Below are 25,616 nucleotides of genomic sequence, written 5' to 3' on the forward strand. Positions count from 1 at the left end.
ACAGGCAATATTAAAGCATCTGTCCATCCATTACCTGATGGGATATCTTTATCTCTGGTAGGCCTAAACATGGACTGTGTAATGGGAAATGTAGAAAGCTGTGGTGTGATGAATTTAATTATAGTAATAAACTCAGCCACTTTTTTGTTGTTCTTAAAAGGTCAAGTAAAAATAACTGAATGTGTTGCACCAATAAAGTAAATACTGATAAAGGATGCAGATTGCTGTTTCAGCTTCTTTTTTTTTTTTGTCATTCAGTGAGATTCCAGAGATTGGCATCAGGGCTATGTGCCAATTATAATAATTTTAATAATGGTAATAACAACGTTCATTTGCTGACTGCTCCTGAAAGTCAGACATCTTCCTGTATATGTATCATCTCTAATCAACTTACTGTCCTACACGGTAGATGCTGTTTTCACCTGTGACTTCCAGAGGCTCAGCAACTTGGCCAAAGTCAACAAAACTACTAAAGACTAACACAGAATTAAAACTTGCATTACTGGTCCTTAATAAAAATAGAGAACTAATTTTGCTTCCTGATGTCCACTGTTATATAACTCTTGTAGAAGGAAGGAGAGGAAAATATCTGAAGAAGGTTGGATATATGAAGTATAAAGCTCACTTTTTCAAGGTATTTTTACCAGGCATTTTCTATTAAACACTAATTGTACATGCCGTGTCAGTCAAAAATAAGGGTGTTTACAAAACCAAATAAAGAAAAAGGCTAACCTAAGTCAATTAGGGATGTTCTTAAAATACTTCTATCTTTTGGTACTTCTTGAAAGACTCTGTCAATATAAACCATTTTGCAATAAGTGGAGTTGGGATTTTGATATTATGTAAGGGGCTATATTGAAAGCACGTTAGTCTCATTATACTAACTGAAAATTCTATTGCCTTGTTTTAAAGATTTGCAATAAGCTACAGGTTCTCACTGCCTGTTTCTTATGATGTTGCTTTCAGGTAATTTAAAAGAGTGAGGACACACCAAAATGTGTATATTTGGGCAGAAGCCAGTAATAAATGGCAGGAATGTTTACAAATCTATCAAAACTATTTGGATAAGAACTTCAGCCTTGTAGAAATGTTTGCAAAGTGAACTCTTTAAAATAGTTTGACCTCAATACAAAATAAGACTAAATAAAAAACGAAGAAAGGAAGGAAGGAAGAGGGGAAAAGGGCATTGTTTGCAGGGAAAGCTCTGGGCACTGTGAAAACTTTTCACTTTTCTGAAGGAAATGCAGTACAACAGATGGTAAGAGTGGAAGTGAGATAAACATAGGAACTGGAAAAGTAAGCAATGCATTCTAACAGGTTCTATATCAAAGATCTGGAGAAGTAGAAAGATTAGACAAGGAACTGTTCTGAAACTTGACAGTGGCTATATCTTAACAAGTCTTAGCACATAGCAGAGATGGAAAGTGGAATTGCACAGACAGTAGGCTGTGATTATATTTTTACTGACAGAAAGGAAGGTCTCTTTAAGGATTATTTTTAATGATATAAATTTACCAAGCTGGAAATCTGTCATATAGATATAGAAAACACTTTGCTCTCTACGTATTTAACAATGCGATTTGATGTAATTTCTATTGTTGCTATATGACTAGCTCAAGACGGTATATTTTAGGTCTTAGGTAAATCGTAATTTTTTTCAATGCAAATTATGGCCCAGGCAAGTTAACCAATACTGAGAACCTATGTTACCTGTTTCTCGTAAGCATGGATATGTATGTGTGACCATATGTGATCCTGCATGTATAGAGGCAGAAAGATGACTACATAAATAATTTTCTCATTTCTTAAAGATACAGTGATCTAAGAAAGGAAAGAAAACATGTGCACAAGATAGACAAGGAAATATATATAAATATATATATATATGTAGAATAGTGTTAAACTTGGGCTGATTAAGGAAGCAATGCATTCACTCCCAAGCTTCCTTATGGTAATGTGCATCGTTCTAATGTGGAAACCATTCACCAGCACGCATCTGCCTCATTTAATCTGTGCATTCTGTACTCCTATATTCTGTATTGGTGGCTGACTCCTAAAGGGAATACCAAAATACAGTAACCTTTAACGAGAAGCAATTCTACAAAAATGCAAAATGATACAAAAAAAAAATGGACAGGAAAAGTAGCTTATATGCTAAGGAAAACCCAATTTCACATGTGTTTTCTCTACAATATTGGCAGTTGTGTTGGGTGACTTTTAAGATGCCCCTAAAAATATCAAATTACTAATAAAAGGAATGCATTTTGATAAAGTATGTAGTATGCATCTTATTTTCACACTTAACGCTGTCAAATATATTAGATCTATTCATTCTCCTTTTTAGTTTATTTCACAATTGTTTAATTATTTTTCTATCAAATGATAGACCTAGTACAGTTCAAAACAGTGTGGGACAATTCTGAAACTTGGATAATTCAAATAAATATTAAGTGTTGCTTCAAAATTCTGAGGCTTGTTTGACAGGGGTTTCTGAACACCTGAGCACTGGGGCAGTACCGTTTATCTGAGAAAGATAGTTCTGACCTTTACTGTGGTTACTATGAGGTTAATGAAGCTTAAACTTCAGAACTCCTCACTTGGACAGATTCCTCCCAAGGCCCTGCACCTAATTTTGTAAGTGGGACTTTGAATTATTTTTCTTGAGGAGGCCCCCTGAATTGTGTAAGCTTTGGTTTCCACCAAGCCTGAATCAACCCCTTTTAGTACCTGTAAGTATTAGTGATCTTCAAAGCAGACAACCAGGATCAAGAATGTTAAGTTTGTTTTCAACTTCCTAATTTGTTGGAAAACCAAACAGATTCACAAAAAGAGTTTGTATTTATATTAGATACCTGAATTCCAAATCTATTATCATTACAGGGTAGTTACCCTTTGCTTAGAGAGACCACAGATACTCATGAAAAGCCTGATTTTGAAAGTGCTATGCTAAAAAATGAAGAGAGAGGGAAAGAATGTCTACATTTCTGAAACTCTGGAAAATGCTGTGGGTACTATCTATGTTTTTCTGGTGTTATCAGCAGCCAAGAACCTGTTGCTGGCACTAAGGGAGGAGATGCTGTTGGAAGACCTTGTAGTAAAAATAGTCTGAATGCGTCTTGTGATAACTTATTTGGGACTGTCTCTGGTGTTGGAAGCTAGATGTGCATCTGAGTTAGAAGGAGACTGATGGGACCTAGAATATTCTTTTTTTCCCCAGAGATGTGGAAACTCTGTTAGGATTAGATGCAATTGTAACAGTAGGTTCCCAGAAGTGGCCACAGGACTCTTTGGCTTGCATCCCATTGTCCACAACTTTTTTTCTTTTTTTTGAGATGGAGTCTCGCAATGTCACTCAGGCTGGAGTGCAATGGTGCAATCTCAGCTCAGTGCAACCTCTGTCTCCCGAGTTCAAGCGATTCTCCTGCCTCAGCCTCCTGAGTGACTGGAACTATAGGTGCCCGCCACCATGCCTGTATAATTTTTTTTTTTTTTTTTTGTATTTTTAGTAGATACTGGGTTTCATCATGTTAGTCAGGCTGGTCTCAAACTCCTGACCTCAGGTGACCTGCCCACCTCGGCTTCCCAAAGTGCTGGGATTACAGGCATGAACCACCACACCTGGCCCACAACATATTTTTATGGTATGGTCCATGCTAAAAGAGAAGCCTCTGTTTTGTTGTCAGGTGGTCATATGTCCAACTCTAAATTATGTTACTGTGGAGGGTTTTCAGTTTATGTAAAATGCATAGCTTTTATTTGCTTTGCTTGGTTATTAGAATAATTAATGAATGAAAGCATAATGGCAGTCAGTGCATTCAACATTCGTGTGTTAGCTTATCCAGTAAGTATTTATCGAACACCTGCTATGTTAGAGATGTGAGACATGCTGTGGATACAGTGGTAAGTAAAGACAGGCAAGGTCCTGGATATCGCAGAATTTACCTTATAGTGAGGAGGCAGACATTAATAAAATAATCACGCAAATGATTCAGGGTGGTTTGATCTAGTGAGGAAGGTCAGAGAAAATGTCTGTAAGAATGTGACACTTGGCCAGGAATGGTGGCTCACACCTGTAATTCCAGCAATTTGGGAGGCCAAGGTGGGAGGATTGCTTGAGCCCAGGAGTTTGACACCAGGTTGTCAACATAGGGAGACCTCATCTCTATAAAGAATGAAAAATAGAAAACCTGGCGGGGCATGGTGGTGCATACCTGTGGTCCCAGCTGCTTGGGAGGCTGAGGTAGAAGAGTTGCTTGGCCTGGGAGTTTGAGGCCACAGTGAGCCATGATAGTACCATAACACTGTCCAAACTGGATGATAGAGCAAGACCCTGTCTCACAAAAAAAAAAAAAAAAAAGAATGTGACACTTAAGCTGGAATAGAAGTTGGGGAGGCATTAACTAGGCGAAAAGAAGTCATAGGGTTTCAGGTAGAGGGAACAGCATGTGAGCGACACCAGCCTGGTGAGCATGCAAGGAGAGCAATAGAGACGGGTGTGCGTTGGACCGGAGAGACCAGGAAGGACAATGATCACAAGGCTAAGGACAGGAAATAGTAGAGACGAAGCATAAAGAGGAAGATAAATATTCTGAAAGCTGAAATATGAAATTGCAAATCTGAGCTTTCCATAAGCCATAGTAGAGAGAGAAAATGAAAGAGGAAGATAATTCCAGTGATGAAGCGGGAGGAAAAAACAGGATTTGTTAGGAGAAAGAAATGTTAGCCCTTATTTGTGAGCTCTGAGAGTCATTCGTCATTAGAGTGTTTGAACTGGTGTTATATAAAGGGCATTCAGATAAGGAATGATGCCTTTGTTAGGCCTAGAATATGCATTCTCTATTGGCTACTTCTCCAGCCTTTGCATTTTGAATGTGTGACTTAAAGTCCTATTTCACAATACAATGGAACACTTTGATAATGAGTGATTGCTTACGAATAATATTCTTAAATAAACACAGAGGTAGGCAAACAGAAGAGATAGTGGTTTCTTACTGGCAGAACAATATAATCGTGATTGGGTTATAGTACAGAATATCCTCATTTAGAGACCATAAGGTGTTACTGTGTCTCTTCTTTGGAACAAGAAATGCCGTAGGTATTTAGAATCTTCTTCTGATGGGAATGACATTAGTTACAGTGAGACTTTTTGAAGGGAAGGTAAAAGAAGGGATAATAAGAAAAAATATTTAAATATAAACTTTGAAATATACATTTTAGAAACATTGTTTAAAATAAAATGTTGGACGGGGTGCAGTGGCTCATGCCTGTAATCCCAGCACTTTGGGAGGCTGCAGCAGGAGGATCACTTGAGGCCAGGAGTTTGAGACCAGCCTGGACAACATAGTGAGATACTCATATCTACAAAACATAAACATAATTAAGTGGGCATGGTGGCTTGGGCCTATTGTTCTAGCTACCTGAGGCTGAGGCAGGAGGATTGCTTGAGCCCAAGAGTCCAAGGTTACAGTGAACTGATTGCATTGCTACACTCCAGCTTTGGCAAGACTCTGACTCAAAAGAAAAAAAAAAAATAGAATGCCTTGTTTTCCCACACTTGCTTATGTATCTCACCCTTTCATGTGCTCGTTGAGAGAAATAATGAGGAATAAAATTATCAAAAGACAATACTGATTAAAACTTGCCTTATTTTATCTCATGTGGACATTTCCCTTATGCATCAAATCTTCAATGAACTTAAACTTTGAGTAAAACTCTTTTCATATGGAGGATAATATTGATAGCAGGGATAAATATTCAGTACTGTATTCAATAATTCACTGTTCTTTCTTCCTCAGTTATCAGTACTTCAATTGTGACTTTTACATGATATCAGTAAACATAAACATTAGTGTTTTCAATATTTTCCCGTTACTAGCTATGATGATACACTACAAATGACAGTAGTTATGCATTAACTATAGAAATTGAGTCTGGGCGTGGTGGCTCACGTCTGTAATCCCAGCACTTTGGGAGGCCGAGGCGGGTGGATCACGAGGTCCGGAGATCGAGACCATCCTGGCTAACATGGTGAAACCCCGTCTCTACTAAAAATACAAAAAATTAGCCAGGTGAGGTGGCAGGCACCTGTAGTTCCAGCTACTCGGGAGGCTGAGGCAGGAGAATGGCATGAACCTGGGAGGCGGCGCTTGCAGTGAGCTGAGATTGCACCACTGTACTCCAGCCTGGGAGGCAGAGCGAGACTCTGTAAAAAAAAAAAAAAAAAAGAAAAGAAATTGAGTTTTTTCTCAGCATGACAGTGTTAGCCCTGGACCACTGTTATCAACTGTTTCAGGATTGTTTCCTCATCTACATTCCTCAAATGTGTAGCCAAATAAATGTGGGTTCTAGTCTTTTGATCTGCCTAATCTTTCCTATTAAGGAATCTGAAACTACTGTCAAAATAATATTTTGTCAGATAGGAAAGCCCCAAATAGGTTACAAAGAAGTCACATGCTTTTTTAAAAATAATTGTATACTGCATATAACTGGGTAGTTACCCAGAAGATAGCAAAACTCTACATTTTATTATACATAAGTAGTAAGTCAAAGGTAGATCTGAGTTAGAAAACAGGATAGGAATCCACAAACATAATGGACATAATGGATCTGTTCTTTTCAAACAGTTGAAATGCTTTCTTTCTTTCTTTCTTTTTTTTTTTTTTTTAGGTATTGCCATAAAGGGGACAGCTGTATGTTTTTATTTTTGTTCCTGGAGATTAGAATCGTGTCTATAATTTGGTAACATAGAGTTAATTTAACATGACATTTCTGTTTGGGTAATCTATAACCAAACAATTGTTTTAAGCTAGACAATATTGTGAGGCTACTAGGCAAAGCAAACATAAACTGAATCTTAAACTTTAATGTCCTCGCCCTTCAGTATGAGCTGCAGTTTTCTGTTTTTGACTGTTACAGTCCTTTAACCAAAGCTATCTTGTCTGATGATAAAACCATAAGTGTATGAAGCTCACACATTTTTCATCTCTTTTATGACCTTATCTTTCATGAGCTTCTTCTGTGAAGGTATCCTAACTATAGGAAGCACCTGGAAAACATATGTGATATCTATTCTCTGATAAGCAGTTGTGAACAAGAAAGTAGATCTGTCACTTCTGAACTGTTCATTGTTAAAAAATACTTTGATGATTTAGCTGATTGCAAAATACATTATAGGGATGACTAACAGCTACAGTAACACTCCTAGTCAAGAAAGTTCAATAGTTATATTGTACAAGAATTTCTATAAGAGGTTAATATTGATAGGAACTACATGGATTAAAAAGCAAGGTTGAGAAGGGCTGTTTGCTTGCATGACTGCTTTCAAACACTGCTGCTATTCTGTGCTGAAAAAGTGACTGTCTCAGAATGTGGCAAATCTTTAATTTCTACAGAAGTATTTAACTTTCAGTGAAAAGGTGTTTGTTTGCGGTTTTTAAATTATTTTTGCCTGGCGAGTGGAGCCAATGCTTTTACCACCTTACCAACAATACCTAATATGGTATTTAAAGATCCTGTTTCATGTGTTTCAAAGACTATATTCAAGTGCATTTCCCCGAGCCATTTATGCTATGCATTATATTGCTCAATAACACCTTCAATTTCCTCCTATAGGACTCTCATTGATTCTGAAACCTAGACTAAGAAAAATGGAAAGGCCGGCAAAATACGTATGATATCTTTTAAAAGAGTAACAAAAGAGTTTAATTTTGTGACGGAAAACCATTAACTCCATAGCCATAATTTTAGAAATATTATAGATTTTGTTACTGCTTGACATTTATTCCATTTCATCATTTTATGAATTGGTCGCTGGATATGTATAGTGGTTATCCCATTAAATATGTTTGTGCTTTGCTGAAAATACACTGAAATTTCTATTTAAAAGTATATGAATAAAAAAATCTAGAAAGTAAATGAATGGATGTCAAATTAGTTCCTAGCTCTTTCTGTAATTCTCTTCTTGGCATCTTTTTTTTCTGTCTTTCTTTCCTCTTCCTACCAACACAGCTCGTGAAGCAGTATCTTAACAAGCTTGTTCTTATTATCTTGCTATTAATGATTCATTCCAGTTTTCCTAAGCTATTCTAGAGTACTGATTTCAAACATAGAATCAAAAATGGATAGAAGTAAAAAAAAAAAAAAAGTTGGTCAATAAAGTCAATTTCAGTTAAATCAGGAAGAAGCTTGGGTTAATATCAAAATAAAGCCATATTTATGACTTTTTCATGAGAATAAATATATTGGAAGGAAAGAAGTCTCTCTTGTGAGAAAAAAATAGTTTCTTAAAAGTAATTCAGAGATTTCATATGTGATTAAATTATTTTTAATCACTTATTTTTCATTAGTAAAAAGCATTAAAAAATGAATTATGTCAAAACATTGCCATAAAAATGAGAACTAGTTTTCTGAGATAAAGTTAGAAGATGAAGGATCTAAAAGTTGGAAAATTATGACATTTTATTTATTAAATAGAAAGAATGTGCTGAAAGCAATTAATTAGCAAATGTAATGATATTGCCGTAAGTTACGGTAAAAAGAATGAAACTAAAATCTAATTTTTTAACTGGTCAATGAGCAATGGTAATTGATTAACATTTGTATGTAGTTGATTTTACTAAGTGCCGAGTAAAATAGTAAACCTTAGGGACAAAATAATGCTTATGAAGATCAAATCGGTAAAACATTTTATTTTAATATGCAAGCTGCTGGACACAGTGGCTCACACCTGTAATCCCAGCACTTTGGGAGGCCGAAGCAGGTGGGTCACCTGAGGTTGGGAGTTCGAGACCAGCCTGAGCAACATGGAGAAACCATCTCTACTAAAAATACAAAATTGACCGGGCATGGTGGTTCGTGCCTGTGGTCCCAGCTACTTGGGAAGGCTGAGGCAGGAGAATCACTTGAACCTGTGAGGAGGAGGCTGTGGTGAGCCGAGATTGAGCCATTGCACTCCAGCCTGGGCAACAAGAGCGAAACTCAGTCTCAAAAAAAAAAAAAAAAAAAAAAAAAAATTATGCAAGCACAATGAAGAAATGGGACTTAAATATGATAAGGAGAAAGCAGCTGTCAGATCACATCCTGCTCTCTCTGTTGCTTGCCATGTAGTTGACTTTGACGGTAATGTCCTAATAAGTTAGGGGCATGGTCTTTGGAGTCAGACTAACTTGGCATCAAATCCTGGTTCTGCCACTTACTAGCAGTGTGCCTGGGCATCTTTCCACATCTCTCCCCCTTGGTTTATTTTTCTGAACTATAGGAATATTAATACATGGATACATGGCAGAGCTGTTGATGTGGTGTTTATAAAGCATTTAGCAATATACCTAGTCCTGAGTAGTGCTTGACAGACAGTAGCCATGTTTAGATTTAATATAGAATCTGATCTTGATGACATGATCTATACCTTATGCATCTTTATGATTTCAGTATTTTGCATATAGCAGATGTTGAAATGAATATAAATTAAATTCTGATCCATTCTGTTTTCCACATCTAAATTTATCATTTCGTATGAGATTCTTTTGTTTTAGTCATCTTTCTTTTTTTATTTGCATTCTTCCTTTAAAAAATATGATTAAATAGACAGAAAGTTTAAATTATTCTTTCCTCTCCAAATTTTTTTATTAATGTGATATATATTGCATACACCTTACCTAGTTTTATAAATAGCTTAAAAGAGGTACAAACTATAATTTATTTTGAGCTGTTAAATGTGTATACTTAACTACTTTTGTAGTGCTTCTTTAAATACTCTGCAATACTTATTTTCAATATCTAATTAATGCATGAAACAAATTAGAGCAAATCATTCAATGAATCTAGGTTATCATTATTGAGTATTACTACCAAGTTGAAATTTAACTCTACAGTTCTTATTTGGCAGTTAAGTGATATTTAATGAAAGTTTTTTAATCACATGAAACTACTAGTTCAATCAACCCCTTAATAGGTTGAATTACAATATTTTCATCTTGCCATTTTCTTTTTCTATCAGATATTGGATGAGAATGATCAGGGGTAAATTTGGAATATATGCATGAAGGAAAGGACTTCACTAAGTCAGCCATTAGACAGTTGAAGTATTTTTCAAACTATTTCTTTAGCATCTTAAAACGTCTTCTGGATTATACTCTTACATCATTGAACTATCTGGTTTCACCACCTTCAAGCTGCCATGTTTCCTGCACAATAACTTAATTACCATAATCTTTTTCCTATGGGATTCTTGGGGAAGGTGGCTACCATTTTTAATCTTAAAAATTGTTTCTGGCTGGGAGTGGTGGCTCACACCTGTAATCCCAACACTTTGAGAGGCCCAGGCAAGTGGATCACCAGAGGTCAGGAGTTTGTGACCAGCCTGGCTAACAGAGTGAAACATCGTCTCTACTGAAAATACAAAAATTAGATGGGCATGGTGGTGTGCACCTGTAATCCCAGCTACTCAGGAGGCTGAGGCAGGACGATCACTTGAACCCAGAGAGCGGAGGTTGCAGTGAGCCGAGATTGTGCCACTGCACTCCAGCCTGGGTTGCAGAGTGAGACTCTGTCTCCCCCCCCCAAAAAAAAAGAAAAAGAAAAGTTGTTTCTAGTCATGTAGCCTCAGGATATTAAACCTACAAAATTCAGTTTCACATCTTCAAATTTTCAGATATTTATTGGTTTCTTCCTCCAAGAAACTTCTGTGGCATCAAGTCTGGGTTTGTTGTCATGCTTGTGTGTTCCTGTCCCATCATGAACTTCTCCCTTCAAAGCACTTATCACACCAGCTTGCAATTCCCTATTGATCTGTCTATATTCTACACTGGTCTATATGTGATGTTTGAGAGAAGTCATTTGTTTTATATTCTCAGTGCCCAGCACAGTGCCTGGCCCTCAAAAAGCTGTGTTTTAATGAACTAATAAAGAACACTTTGTATCACTTCTGTGTAACAGAGGTGAACATTTGTCAGTTCAACTGGATCATTTTCTTTAAGTTCTAATTTTTATGGTAACTTTGATAACTCGGCAATGTATTCTTCTAGACATACTCCTTTCTATTTTTTCTCATTGTTTTTTCTTCCAAAAGTATGTAATTTGCCTAATAAAGTACGTTGGGGTAGACTCACCCATAGTCTCACAAAAATTGGGAGAGAGAATGTTTGAGACATTAGTGTTGTTACGGAATGACTAAGGGAGAACTCAAAAGACCCAAAGTCGGACAAGGTGTGTTCATAGGAACTTAGTCAATATAGATTGGTTACTGTATTTGTATCACAGAGTCATATCAGTCCCCCCACTGAAATACCTCCAGTGCATCTCATTGCAGTCAACATGAGGGTAGAACTCCAGAATTCATTATATGACTCCTTTTTTTTTTTTTTTTTTTTGAGACGGAGTCTCGCTCTGTCGCCCAGACTGGAGTGCAGTGGCCGGATCTCAGCTCACTGCAAGCTCCTCCTCCCGAATTCACGCCATTCTCCTGCCTCAGCCTCCCGAGTAGCTGGGACTACAGGCGCCCGCCACCTTGCTCGGCTAGTTTTTTGTATTTTTTAGTAGAGACGGGTTTGACCGTGTTAGCCAGGATGGTCTCGTTCTCCTGACCTCGTGATCCGCCCGTGTCGGCCTCCCAAAGTGCTGGGATTACAGGCTTGAGCCACTGCGCCCAGCTCATTATATGACTTCTTCATGGTCAGAATCTTTCTATGCTTCTGATCTCTGAATTTCTATACTTTATGTCTTACCACTTGGAATTATTCATGAACTATCTTAATTGTAGGTTTTTATCAGTGGCTACTGCTCTCATGCATATTGCCTATTTCCCCAACTAGATTATATAGTCCTCAACAGAAAGTACTGGTTTTTTTTTCTTTTTCATATTTCTCATTGTATTTTCAAAAGTATGTGTGAGTAATGTTCATGATTGGTTGAATTTTGCATGGCACCATAGGTTTCCAACAACTAAAATGTAAAAGTAAGATGCAGGAAGGCTTACTCCTTTGTGTGAATCTAAGGACAAAACAGTTAATACCTGAATATAAAACAACTTCTCTAAGTGGTTCTGCTTAGATTTTATTCTCTGTGATCTGGGCCCTTGGCTATATAATTTTTAACAGTGTGGCTTCATGGTTGCTTGTTAATGGGTTGCTCTAGGATTATTATTCAGATGTTCATGGTTCTCAACTGGAGGAGAGATGTAAAGAGAAAGGATGTTTTGGAAAGAATGCCAGACTAACAATTAGGAGACTCAAATTTAATTTCTAAACTTGTACAAACTGCTGTTCTTTGTGACCTTTATGATGCCATAGCCCTACTATCCTGCTTGTTGGGGAAAGGAGATTTACATAAAACTGCTTCAGTATGCCACTCCTGTGATGTGTGGGAAGCACTTATTGCTGGAACATGAGATGTGGGGAAGTTCCTTATGCGGAAACGAATACGGTAGCTGTAAGGCCATGGATAAGTTATTGACCCTATCTGTGCATCAATTTCCTGAATAGTAAGTTGATCTAATTTGGGCTACATGATTTCCAAAGTCCCCTCTGGTGCTCAAATTCCTGTGTTTCAAGACTCATAAGGAATGAGAAAAGTGCTTGGAAGGGGTGGATGCTATTTAAAAACTGTAGGGTATATTCTCTATTCTTTATCATTGGGGAGAACGACTCCTTTTGTATACATCCCTGAATTAGCTCCCAGAGTGAAACTCCATTCAGTCTGTGGAAATGTAATCAAAAGGTCACTCATCTAAGTGGTAAATAATTGTGTGGATTCTAGCCTCCATGAAAAATTAAGTGTTGGAAAGGTCAACATTTCCCCAAATTGGGTCAGGTATCCCTAGTGGCACTCAAGAAGATTAAGATGGTACACTGACATTTTATTAAATAGCCTTGAATCAATGGTAAAAAAGTTGTTAAGTTTCTTATATTCTTTGTATATCAGTGAGAATGTCTCAATTTCATATTACCATTTATCACTTAAATACTCCTCTAGTACTTGCTACTCTTTCTAATACAAAGCAATGAGATAGAAACTCAGAGTTTAAATAGACATGGTAGCTATTTTTGTTGAATCTATTTTTGTGATTACTTTCTATTTTTGGCATGTGACACTGATTTTCCCTTTGTAATAATGATAAACTTTTTGTTTTTCATATATGTTATTTTTAAAATATATATATTTTAAAATTTATGAAATAAGTTATTAAAAAGCGAGTCAATTTAAAGAAAGTATCACCCAAAATATTGCATACATGGTGACTGGCCCCAAATCATTAAAGTAGCATAAAGTTGGGAAGAAATGGAGTGTATTAATAAGAGTCCATCAGGAAACTGATGATGTGGTCACTGGGTTTAACTAAAGGGATTTTGGTAAAGGGATAGTATACAAGGTGTGGGCGGGACTAGGGAAACAAACCAGGATTGGGAAGCATCTAAGGGTTCACCGTAGTCAGAAGCTTAGCACTTCTGGTCTCAAAAGACATGAGAGAAGATGCTGATGCAGCAGCAGGAGGGCACCATAGAACAGGAGCTCTAATTCTGTGCCACAGTCACTGCTAGCAACTGAAAACCATCAAGAAGGAAGGGAATAAGGGATGAATACCTGATCTCTCTCCCCTCCTACCTCTGATCCTCTGCTATGCTATCAGTGCCTCTGGTGGCTGAACTCAGAAATCAGAGGCCAAGGGAGCTCCAGTGTTGGAGTCTGTAGTAGAGTTCAGGATCCCTGGGTCACAAAGCAGGGCCAAGAAGGAAGAGAGTGGATTGGGGCCAGCAAGAAGGGGCAGCAGACAATGTCCAGGAGACATTAGGGTTCTCCACCAAGACTAAGACTGTGATACTAGTTATGCCAGTCTGCTAATACATGACATTAGTTCACTACTTACATGTATGCAGGGGTGATATTCAAAGACTACTGATAAGGCCTGGGATCTGACCAATCCAAATGGATACCATAAACCTTCTGCTCACCAGGCTTTCATCCCATGGTTTCTGGATTGAGAGAAGCAGGAGGAGTCTCAGTAGAGAAGGGCCAGAGCAGGTACAGTCAGGCAGAAGGGAACTTGGTTAGTTCAGGGCTAGCGTCTATGTAACCTGCAAAAAGGGGCACAGATGATAAACCCTTTTGTGTTCCTGAGCCTTTGTGCCTTTATGCTTGCTAAGACTTGATCTTATTTGTTTTAAAAACTTGGACCTTACCTTGCATTTTCATTTGTCAACTTACTCTCCTTAATTGTGTTTATATTTTCAAAAAGGGACTGTCTTTTTCTGTAAATATCATACTGCACCTACCACAGTTTCTTAAACATAGTAGATGCTCAATAAATATATTATGGAGGGAATTTCATTGGTATTCATTCTGATAGTTCTGAAAGGAAAAGATAACTCAATTTTCAAAAATCTTTCAATTTCAGACATGAGATTCAGTGGTGTGGTTTATGTATTTTATTCTTTAATATCCACCAGAATCCATGCACTCTGTTAAGTAAACTGAGTTCAACAGACAGACCTGACCCTGGGTTTCTACATTCCTTCTCCTTACCTTTATTCCAGTTTTTAAATTTATTTTATGAAGCTACACATAGAAATGAAAATAAAATGTATGGAATTTTAACTTCAAGACTCATATGAACATCACATTGTGTCATTTATCATAATCATGATTTCCTGAAAATTCTGTATTTTCTAAGTTACTTTGAAAGTTTTTAGAAGTTCAATGTATTTTTGTTTTGTATAATCATACGAAGATTTAAGTAGTATTACAGAGTTGGGCACCTATATGGAAAATAGTTATTGGATACTTCAGAGAAAGCTAGATAGGCAAGCAATTTAATTTAAAAATTTTGGCATTATTGGCTGGGTGCGGTGGCTCACACCTGTAATCCCAGCACTTTGGGAGGCTGAGGCAGGTGGATCACTTGAGGTCAGGAGTTCAAGATCAGCTTGGCCAACATGGTGAAACCCTGTCTCTACTAAAAATACAAAAATTAGCCAGGTGTGGTGGCGAGTACCTGTAATCCCAGCTACTTGGGAGGCTGAGGCAGGAGAATCACTTGAACCTGGGAGGTGGAGGTTGCAGTGAGCTGAAATTGCACCACTGCATGCAAGCCGGGGTGACAGCAAGTGAGACTCCTTCTCAAAAACAAACAAACAAAAAAAACCAAAACCAAAACAAAACAAAACTTGGCATTATTAAATTCAAGGCATAGTTGTTGTGATTTTAATATTTATTTTTTTCTGCCTTCATATTTTCTTGTTATTTTGTTCTTATTTTATTACCATTTATGGCAAAATATTAGTTAATATTTTAAAGTATACATTGTGTTAAAGTGGATTACTTTTCCTTAAAAGCAGCACATACTTTGTTACATTATCACTTAAAATGAAGGTACTCATTAATTAGACTTTTTACTTTTAAAATATGGTTGTATCCTTAAGGTTTCTCCTTTGCCATAACTTTATTTTTGCTCAGAATGTTACTGCCTTTTTAGTGTGAAAATGATGGCATACAATTACAGAAACTAGCATATTTATTCAAGCAAAAGTATAGCTTTATAGTTTCCTTTATTGTGAGGAGTTGAGTCACTGGCGAATCATTTAATTATGGCCTTTTACACTATATTTTTAAAACAAATAAGACCCAGTCTTAGCAAGCATAAAGCTGGGGAAAAATAAAAATGTTCTTCAAAGTAATCTAAATTCAACCAAAACCATAGATATGTCTTATTCTACGATATTTATTTATCTGCATCTTATCTTTAGAAAAGTTACAATTTGGAAATAAATGAGTTAAGATTTTCTGTATCGAAAGTATTAGAAAAAATATAAACTGCAATTTCATTTTCTTCTGATATATATTAAGAACTCCAAAGGAAATTTTACATGGAAATGTTTTTTATAACTTAACTTCATTCATTTATTGATAACAAATACTGATTTTCTTTATTGTGAAACCACAATAGATATCAAAATAATCATGAACGTTTATTAGTATAATGACAATATGTATAGCAAACCTGTAATTAGATATATGATAAGGACAGCCCTAAGTGAGGATGTGAATGTGGAAGAGAGGGCTTTGCTCATTTTCTTTCTCTCCTTGTGTTGGTGTTTTCCAGGTGATGATGAAGGAATCCAGGAGACAGCAGAATCAGATGGGGACACACAGTCAGAGAAACCGGGGCAATCTGGAGTTGAGACAGACGACTGGGATGGCCCAGGTAGGAGAGAATATGTAAAATTCAACCATCTTTACTGCTGTTAGAAATACATAGTTTTCTTTTTTTCCTGAACATTAGTTAGCTTGCAAAAAATGTTTTTGTGTGTGCTGGTTATTATAAGAGAGTTTAAATATAGATTATTATTTTAAAAATACTTTTTAGATTTTTGTTACATAAACCGTAAAAACCAAAGTGCTACCACTGCTTGAAGTTTCCGTCATTTTTTTCTTTCGTCTTCATGTAAAATTAGTCAATTCTACTTGCTGCTTTGAACAAAGGATTTTTAAGCTACATCCAAATTTAAATTGGGCACAATATTAAAACTTAGAAACAAGAAACACTAGTACTTCAAAGAGCGATCATTTTCAGTTTAGTCATGCTTTAAGTCATAGGTTGAACCTCAATACATGTTTAGAAGTTTAGAAAATATCAAAAGATGCCCCCTTTTGATCTAAGGTTTGAGTAACATTTTCATTTTGATGAGTAAAATTACATTTGATTTTAAAGATCTTAACATTTAATCATTTAAAGAAAAACAAAAACTGATCAAAATGCTCCACCACACAAATATAAATATATGTAAATATGTAACAGTCAAAAGAACTCTGCAGAAAAAAGTCTTTACATTTGGTGCCAAGTAATTTACAATTGATAGTATATTTATAAATGGAGACTATTATATCATCAGGTTTAAGAATATAAGTGAGTTCTGAAATAGTTTTAGCCATAATTTCCAAAGCAGTAACATTTTTCATTAAGAAAGATCCCTATATTTCAATCACATTTTCACCCTTGCATGACTTTGCAAATTGCTCTCTGCTGTACGTGAAGAAGAGAGGAACTCCAGCAGTAATTTTCTGAAACCAGCAGCTGGAAAATATAATGCAAACAAAAATGAAGATAGAGTATATCTGATTATTATGATGTCATTTCTAATGTTATTCATCATACACACAAATGTTTGTATTCTGTATTCTATAACATAATGCTATACAAGATTTTAGATCAAAAATGTATTATTTTTAAATTACCACATTTTAAGAGTTTAAAGGAAAATATAGCCTTCTGGCATTTTCACCTTATGGCATGATGCTTCTTCTCAATGTGGGGAAGGATTCCCTTGATTAAAAAAAAAAAAAAAATGGGAAAAAAGATTTTTAGAACATCTTGGTTTTGTCATGGAGGTTACCTTTAACTTAAAAACAGTGAGTGAACTTTTATATCTTATATTAGATCTTATAGTTATTATTATTTTTTTTTTTGAGACAGGTGTCACTCTGTTGCCCAGTCTGGGGTGCAGTGGCATGATCTCGGCTCACTGCAGCTTCCACCTCCCAGCCTCAAGTGATCCTCCCACCTCAGCCCTGCAAGTAGCTGGGACTTCAGGCATGCACCACCACAAATAGCTAATTTTTATATTTTTTGTAGATACTTGGTCTCACCATGTGGCCCAAGCTAGTCTCAAACCCTGAGCTCAAATGATCTGCCCAACTCAGCCTCCCAAGGGAATTACAAGCATGAGCCACTGTGCCCAGCCTCTTATAGTTCTTTTTTTTTTTTTTTTTTTTTGAGACAGAATCTCACTCTGTCACCCAGGCTGGAGTGCAGGGGCATGATCTTGGCTCACCGCAACCTCCACCTCCCAGGTTCAAGCGATTCTCCTGCCTCAGCCTCCCAAGTAGCTGGGACTACAGGCGTGTGCCACCGTGCCCAGATAATTTTTTATATTTTTAGTAGAGATGGGTTTCACCATGTTAGCCAGGATGGTCTTGATCTCCTGACCTCATGATTCGCCCGCCTTGGCCTACCACAGTGATGGGACTACAGGCGTGAGCCACTGTGCCTGGCCATATTTCTTTATTCATAGAATTAAGTATGTATATGTTAATTTAGAAGCGTTTTTACATTTAAAATTAATTTAGATGGTCTTTTAGATATGCCTGCTTGCAGAAAGGTACATTCTGGCTTACTCTTACAATGGGGAAAATTTGTGGGGAGTAGGTTTTTATCTTTGTTTATGTCTGGGGCCCATAGCTTTTCCAGTGACTTGGGAGTAAGTAATCAAATTTTAGGGGATAAAATGGCAAACACATGCTGTACACCCAGTGCTACCTTTTTCAGGAAGCTTTTCAACAAATAAAGTTGTATTTGTGGCTAAGAAAAGAGGGAGAGAGAAAGTGAACAAAGTGAGGAATTATGTTGTCATTCAAAGTAAAGAATTTTCCATTTTCATTTAAATTTATTTAATGTATTTAATTTAATGTTGTTTTTATTTATTTGATATTGGTAAAAAAAACTTTATACTCTTTTCTGGGCACATGTGGTTATGACAAAACTTTGAAGAGAAAATACATGTCTCTAAGCAGGTATGCCTACAAAAAAATTGCTTCTTTGTCTATTATAAAGTGAGTAACAATTTTTTCTCCATATATATTTAGCCAAAAAAAAGGGTTTCACTATTATGAAACTCCCTGAATTGAAGTTGATCCATAACAAAATAATATCCATTTATTTACTTTTCAAGGTAGAGTATTCATTAATTTCCTCTAATCAGGAGATTTGGGAGAAAGTACGGGGTATTTTGTGTTTTCGCTATTGCATAAACAGCAATTACTTCGATGTTACTACTGCAAGTTTTGTTATTAATGAAACAGTATTGGCATTTTCCAACTGTAGTCAGGAGAGAAAATTGTGCAACTTTTAGTGATAGTTTCCAAACATATTGGAAAATGGGCTTTACTGATGGTTACCCCATTTACCCTGATATGATTATTACACATTGTTTTCCTGTCTTAAAATATCTCATATGCCCCATGAATATATACACCTACTGTATGCCCACAAAAATTAAAAATTAAAAAAAATAGGCTTTAGATTCCATGGGTTTAGGTTCAATTCTAGATTTAATACTCAGTAGCTGGGAGATTTTTGGCAAAAAATTTGAAATTTTGGCAAAAAAAAAATTGTTCTCTCTTTGCCTATATCCTCATTTGTAAAAAATAGAAAATAATTTTAACAACTCTTATCGAATTAAATCAGATCATATACATAAAATGCCAGTGATTTACTATTGTGGCTTTGCAGTTGTTGAGTCTTGAAGCAGAACTTTTTAAAATTCTTCTTAGAGTTTCTAATGCCCAGTAGTACATCTGATGAAATGAAGAGAAAAGTTTTGTTATACTGAGTTGAGCCACAAATTATTGATTAAGATATGAGGTACTGAAACAGATTTGGATTTCAAGGTCTTCTAATTTTAAGGTTCTCCACCTCAGTTCTGACAGTCACCCTAAGAGAGATGGTTTTCTCTAAAAAGAGAACAGAATCAAAGGACGAGGAAATTATCTAAGGAATTTGAGGCATAGAGCTGACGTCATTTCAGATGGATCAGGATTTATCTTTTTTTTTTAAGAGCTTAATTGATGATGACTCCACAACCTTTCTTGATGGCTGAATTAAATAATGAATCAACTCCCATCTGAAGTGTTCCATTTTATCAAATGCAGATTCCACAGTGGAAAGTACTTTTTTCTTATGTTATTCAACTAAAAGATATGTTTTGTTATCACTATTGCTCACACCTTTGTTAGCTGTTATGATTAAGTGTAACCTAAACAATCTTTAAGAAAATTATCTTACATGTAAACATTTCTGTGGTGGAATTCTTTCATGTTTAAATGTTTCTGATTCCTATTTAAGTATACTTCAAGTTCCTATGAATCTTTCATAGTTTGAATGAAAAGCTAGACACACACTAAGCTAGTAAGGTTCAGGCCAATAGAAAAGTCATCATCTCATTATTTCAGTATCTCTCACATCTGTTTTTTAATGTAATTGTTCTTTCTTGCTTATAAAATTTTACTTGGACACTTCTTTGCTTGGAAGCTAATTCACAGAACATTTACTTTTCACTATTCTGGTTTTTCATCCGTATTTGCCCATATTTTATTTATAACATCTGTCTTCTTTTAAGTAAACATCTTTTCTTTTCCTCACAAATTTTATGTTTTATCACTATCACAAGTTCTTCATTTGCCAATATTCTTATACGTCTAAGTGTTCAATAAATATTTATCTTGCATTTATTGTAATAATTATTTAGAGTACTTGGGAGAATTTGAAGGTGTAACATGATGCTGTCCGTATTCTCATTTTTTGGATATCATTTCCCTCCTGTAGGCTTCTTTAATTATTCATGTACCATATTTGAGTCACTGATGCAATAATGAAGCATCTCATAGACTGGAGAGTAGAGTATAGTTTAAACTACAGAATGAAGTGTACAGATTTTAGATTCTGGCATGTTAAGTTCAGAAGTTCAGGCCAAGCTTCAGTTTCCTTATCTTTAAAATGGGAATAATAATAGCTTGAAATGCTGTGATGAGGATGAAATTTGAAAGAGATGATATTTACAAAGTGTCCAGCACAGAACTTGGGAGAGAAAGGACTTGCTAAATATGTGAGTGGTCTTCCCTTACCCTAGGACTGAACTTTGTTAAACAGTTTTCACTCCATCCTTTCAGACAGACCAATGGTTGGAATGTTGACCTTATTTTGAAAATAGTGTTTACATCCCTAGCGATCTTAAGAACCACATTCCATGACCGAAGTCTGTTTTATGTACTCGTATTTAGGAGACTAGGGAAAGAAAACTGAGGTAAATCTTTTATAAATCTGTCATCTACCTTTATGAAACAAGCACCTTAAAAGTCACATCTTACTTACATCAACTTTCAGTGTGCTAATTCTCTGAATTACCTGATTAAAACATGGTTACTTCTTTTTGCACTTGGGAATAGTGAAAATCTGATTTGTCTGGTACAATATTGAATGAAATCTTGGTCTTACCATCAGGCTTACAGCAGCTATAATTGAAACTTTCAGGAGCTCTAATAAAGGAAAATATCATGCTACTTAAATATGCAAATAAGTACATGTACCCCCCCCACCCCATAACATGTCTTAATGCAGACATACGCAGGTATAACATTTTGAGCAGGTATTGAGATTCTTTGACACAGACTTTTCAGGATAAGTATATACCTCTATTTAAATAGATTTTAACGTTTATATATTAAACTTTGGGTCATTTCAATAAAAATGAAGTAGAAAATCACACACTATATTGATGATTTGTGAATTAATAGGATAAAATTTGTAATCTTTTTTTGAATTATACATTTTCAAATATTAAAACTTGCTTTTACACTAATAAGTGAGAGTATGCATCAAAGGTAAATTATTTTGGGGTAATGTCATGAATGGAGAAGACCAAAAACATTCCCTCTGTTTATATCTTGGCTCTGCCACTTATCAATGTTGTGACGTTGAGCAAGCTATTAACACTCCAAGGCCTCAGTTTCCTTGTTTGTAAAATAGGGCTAATAATAATAACTACCTCATTATTGAGATTTAACATCTGAAGCATGGAGCTCAAAGCTTCCTAAGGGCTCAATTAATTACTTTTAATATTACTTTTACTATCATTTCAGCAATTGTACCTGTGTCGCCATTACAATGCCTTGCATGTAATAAGTCCTTGTTAAACATTAGCGCAGTGAGTTAATTTGGCAAAATGATTTTGCAATGTAAAAGTCACTGTAGGATTATGTTAAGTATGTTCTATTCAATCTGACTTAAAACATGATTCAATTCAATAATTTTTAATGTAAATACATTTTCAAAAATAAATGTCTAGGGCAAAATCAGACCTGTCTACTTGTTGCCTCTTGACTAAAAATTGGTCAAGGTATCTGTAAATAAGTTGCTTTATACAGTTGCTGTTTAACATGATGGATATAAACAGATGATCAGGCAAGTTCTGCTTTGTACTTTAAATTAAACTAGTAAGATGATCACTTTTGCATAAAGTGAAACTGTAGCCAGAAGACCACTATGAGATAGAAGCACACACTTAATGATACAGCTTTTTCCTCCTCTTTACTAGTCCAAAGAAGGGCTTGAAGATTACAGTTCTGATTTCGTTTCCTTTTTGATTGGGAAAATGTGGTAGATATAAGATCTGGGAAATGCCATTTGAAGTAAATTAACAAAAACCTATGAAACATAGTTAACCATAGATATAGTCTGACAGTAAGAAGAATATTGTGAGAAGCGGAGGAAATCCTAGAATGACTGTGTATTACTCTGACAGTGAATTGGTATTATCTCTGCTATCAGATAATGCAGTTATCATTAATTTTCACATTTGCATTTCAATCTTTGGAAGGAAATGACTCTTGCCGGATGAAGATAAGAGCTCTGTACCACTATAATGAACCATCATTTTATCTCAATGCTTTGTGTCCATATGAAAATGAGGCAGAGAGGAGTGTGTGTGTATGTGTGTGTGTGCTCACATGTGTGTGTATGGGGGGGGTCAGGAAAATATTATAGCAAAGTGTCAAAAACTGGTACAGACTTTTGAGCCCTTGATGAAACAAGAGGGGGTAAAAAATAAACCTTCTGTAGTGTTGTTAAGTGGATATCGGATTAAAAGATGAAAGCCTGACTCTTTGTAGAACAGAATGCCACATGAACACGGTAAAAAAAACTTCTCTTTTATACCCTACTCCAATTTGCACTCTCATACAGAATTAGGACAGACATAAACACAACCAAAAAGAAAAGAAAAAAAAAAAAAGTAGGTTGGATCACTGTTTGGAAAGGCAGCTAATGTCTTTGATTCATAAACAACTTTATGAAGTATACCAATTTATTATTACTATTATGATGATTTTACTTCTTCAGCTGTATAACAATGGGAACTAAGTATATTTAGATAGTGGCTTGTTTTAGAGTTTGCAAGCATCTAATTTGTTTACATAAGTTAAATTGAGAAATTCAAGTTAAAGATAATGAATTTGAGATAAATTTTCTTTGGACCTTTCATTGCAGTGACCTTTTCATGAGACACAGTACTGGAAAATGGATACAGGGCCCAATTTTATGATTATCTTATGGTTCCCAAAATATATGACAATTCACTCTTTGCAGTAGAAGCTCCCTCAACTAAACTACAATTTCTGTCCCTCTCTAAAACTTACTGATTGAAGCAGTTTTGGTTTCAGTTCTATACCACCAAATTTGTATGTTCAAATTCTAACCTTCAGTACCCCAGAATGTGGTATTCTTTGGAAATAGGGTTTTTGAAGATATAATTGGGTAAGATGAGGTCGTAGTAAAGTAGGGTGGACCCTTGATCGAATATAACTGGTCTTCTCTGGGAGACAACACAGGAGAATGCCTTGTGGAGATAAAGGCAGAGATCCCCATGATACTTCTACATGCCAAGGAAAGCTAAAGATTGCCAGTAAACCACCAGAAGCTAGAGGAGAGAGGCATGGAACAGATACTTCCTCACAGCCCTCAGAGGGAACCAATCCTGTTGACACCTTGATCTTGGACTTCTAACCTCCAGAACTGTGAAACAATGAATTCCTGTTATTTCAGCCACTCAGCAAACTGATACAGGAGCCAGGAGTTAGAAAGAAACGATGTGGGCAGTCACTTGTATGCTTCCTAGGCATACTTTTTACTATAATTTTTACTTTATTTTAAATATTGTCTAAACCAATGAAATATGTTCACACAAAATATATTATTTCTATGAAAACTATGTTGAAACCTTCAAAAAACTGGATAAAGGAAAATCACTAAAAAATGTAGGTATGGTCAAAAAAACTGAATAATTTGTGAGAAAAATCTTACAAAATATTAAAGAAATTTCACTTAAATAGCTTTGCAAAAGCTTTTACATCCTCCATTCTAATGAAACAAACTAGAAATCATACATGAAGAATGTGAATGCTGTTTATACAAGTGAAACACAAATCGGTTGGTCTATATAAAATGTCTAGACCCTATATAAAAAGTTTGATGCTTTTATGTATTATAAAGTAAAATATGATGCTTATAACGCTATTTTAAAAATATTTCTATGATTTGGCTATTTTGATTAAATAACCACTACCCACCCCAGTTGTGTTCACTAACAGGGTTTTACTGTGTTCTTTCCCATTGAACCATAATTCAGCTTAGAATGCATCTCAACAGGGCACTTTAGAAAGACACTACCTGTCAGTAGGAATTGGTATGTAAGAAATATCTTTGCCATTCCTTTTATAATCTCTATTATTAAAATGTATGCACTGTCCAGGCACAGTGTCTCATGTCCGTAATTCCAGTGCTTTGGGAGGTCTCGGTGGGAGGATCTCTTGAGCCCAGAAGTTTGAGACCAACCTGGGCAACATGGTGTAACCCTCATTTCTACAAAAAAATTAAAAAAACAATAGCCAGATGTGGTGATTGGTACCTGTGGTCCAAGCTACTTGGGAGGCTGAGGCAGGAGGATTGCTTGAACCTAGGAATTTGAGGCTGTAGTGAGCTGTGATCCTGCTCCTGCACTCCAGCCTGAACAACAGAATGAGACCCTGTCTCAAACAACAACAACGAAACAACAAACAAACGAAACCCCAAATTATGCATTAAATATGTGTGTTGGACCAGGGATTATTGGCATTGATTTCCTTGTACCAGTATTGTGCTCTGAAAATATATGTGAGAGTAAATTGACTCTCATATCTGGAAAGCTGAAAGAAAGAAGTAAACCTATTTTGTTTTTATTTTGTCTGGTTTTAAAAAGAACTTAAGTGGGCTTAAAATATAAGTAAAGATCAACGCAATGATATGCATTGGAAGTAGTTTAAAATCATGAAAAGTAAAATATATACAATTTGATATTGATGTGCCACAAATTTGGAACTAAATTACTAGAAGGATAATATTGACTGAGGACACAGATAAATTAGTTAGGGCAAGTTTATGTTTTCAGATACATATTTAGTATCAACTATATGCAACACTCAGTGTTAGGCCCTAGGATATATGGCGGTACATTAACCAGAGTGGTCTCAACTTCAGAGAGTGTATGTTCTACCAGAAATTGAAAATTGTTTTAATAATGATTCTTGAATGCTTATTGCATATGTGATAGCTGTTCTCTTGAAGTAATTTAAATGATATCATAAAACTATATTATCAGTGGTGGGGCTAGCCCAGTCTGGTGGAAAGAGATTCAGTAATGATTCCTGGGAGGACCAATCATTTTTAACTTAATTTGTTTTTATTTTTATTTTTTATATTTTAATATGCAAAGTTTTAAACATGCATCAAAGAAGAGGGAAGAGTACAATGAATTCCCATGTACCCATTGCCCAACTTCAAAAGTTATCAACTTTTAGCTAATCTGGTTTCATCACTTCCTTCTAAATTTTTTTTTCTAGAGTTTTGTTTTGTTTTGTTTTTCTTTTTGAGATGGGGTCTTGCCCTGTCACCCAGGCTGGAGTGCAGTGGCACCATCTCAGCTCACTGCAGCCTCCATCTCCTGGATTCAAGTGATTCTCCTGCCTCAGCCTCCCTTGTACGA

The 25,616-nt window shown here is 35.8% G+C and overlaps 1 protein-coding gene across 4 annotated transcripts in view; it reads left to right on the plus strand.

Moving 5' to 3' along the window:
- Nucleotides 1-25,616, plus strand: part of ZFPM2 (zinc finger protein, FOG family member 2) — a 489,264-nt gene that overhangs the window by 103,592 nt on the left and 360,056 nt on the right. For all 4 annotated transcript variants that reach the window (XM_033202439.1, XM_033202440.1, XM_033202441.1 and 1 more), the window contains one exon: nucleotides 16,091-16,192. In XM_033202439.1, the coding sequence (XP_033058330.1) occupies nucleotides 16,091-16,192 (102 nt within the window). The remainder of the gene's footprint in view (nucleotides 1-16,090; nucleotides 16,193-25,616) is intronic.

The sequence above is a fragment of the Trachypithecus francoisi genome, unplaced genomic scaffold (assembly GCF_009764315.1).
Source record: "Trachypithecus francoisi isolate TF-2019V2 unplaced genomic scaffold, Tfra_2.0 Lachesis_group7, whole genome shotgun sequence".
NCBI classification, from domain to species: domain Eukaryota; kingdom Metazoa; phylum Chordata; class Mammalia; order Primates; family Cercopithecidae; genus Trachypithecus; species Trachypithecus francoisi.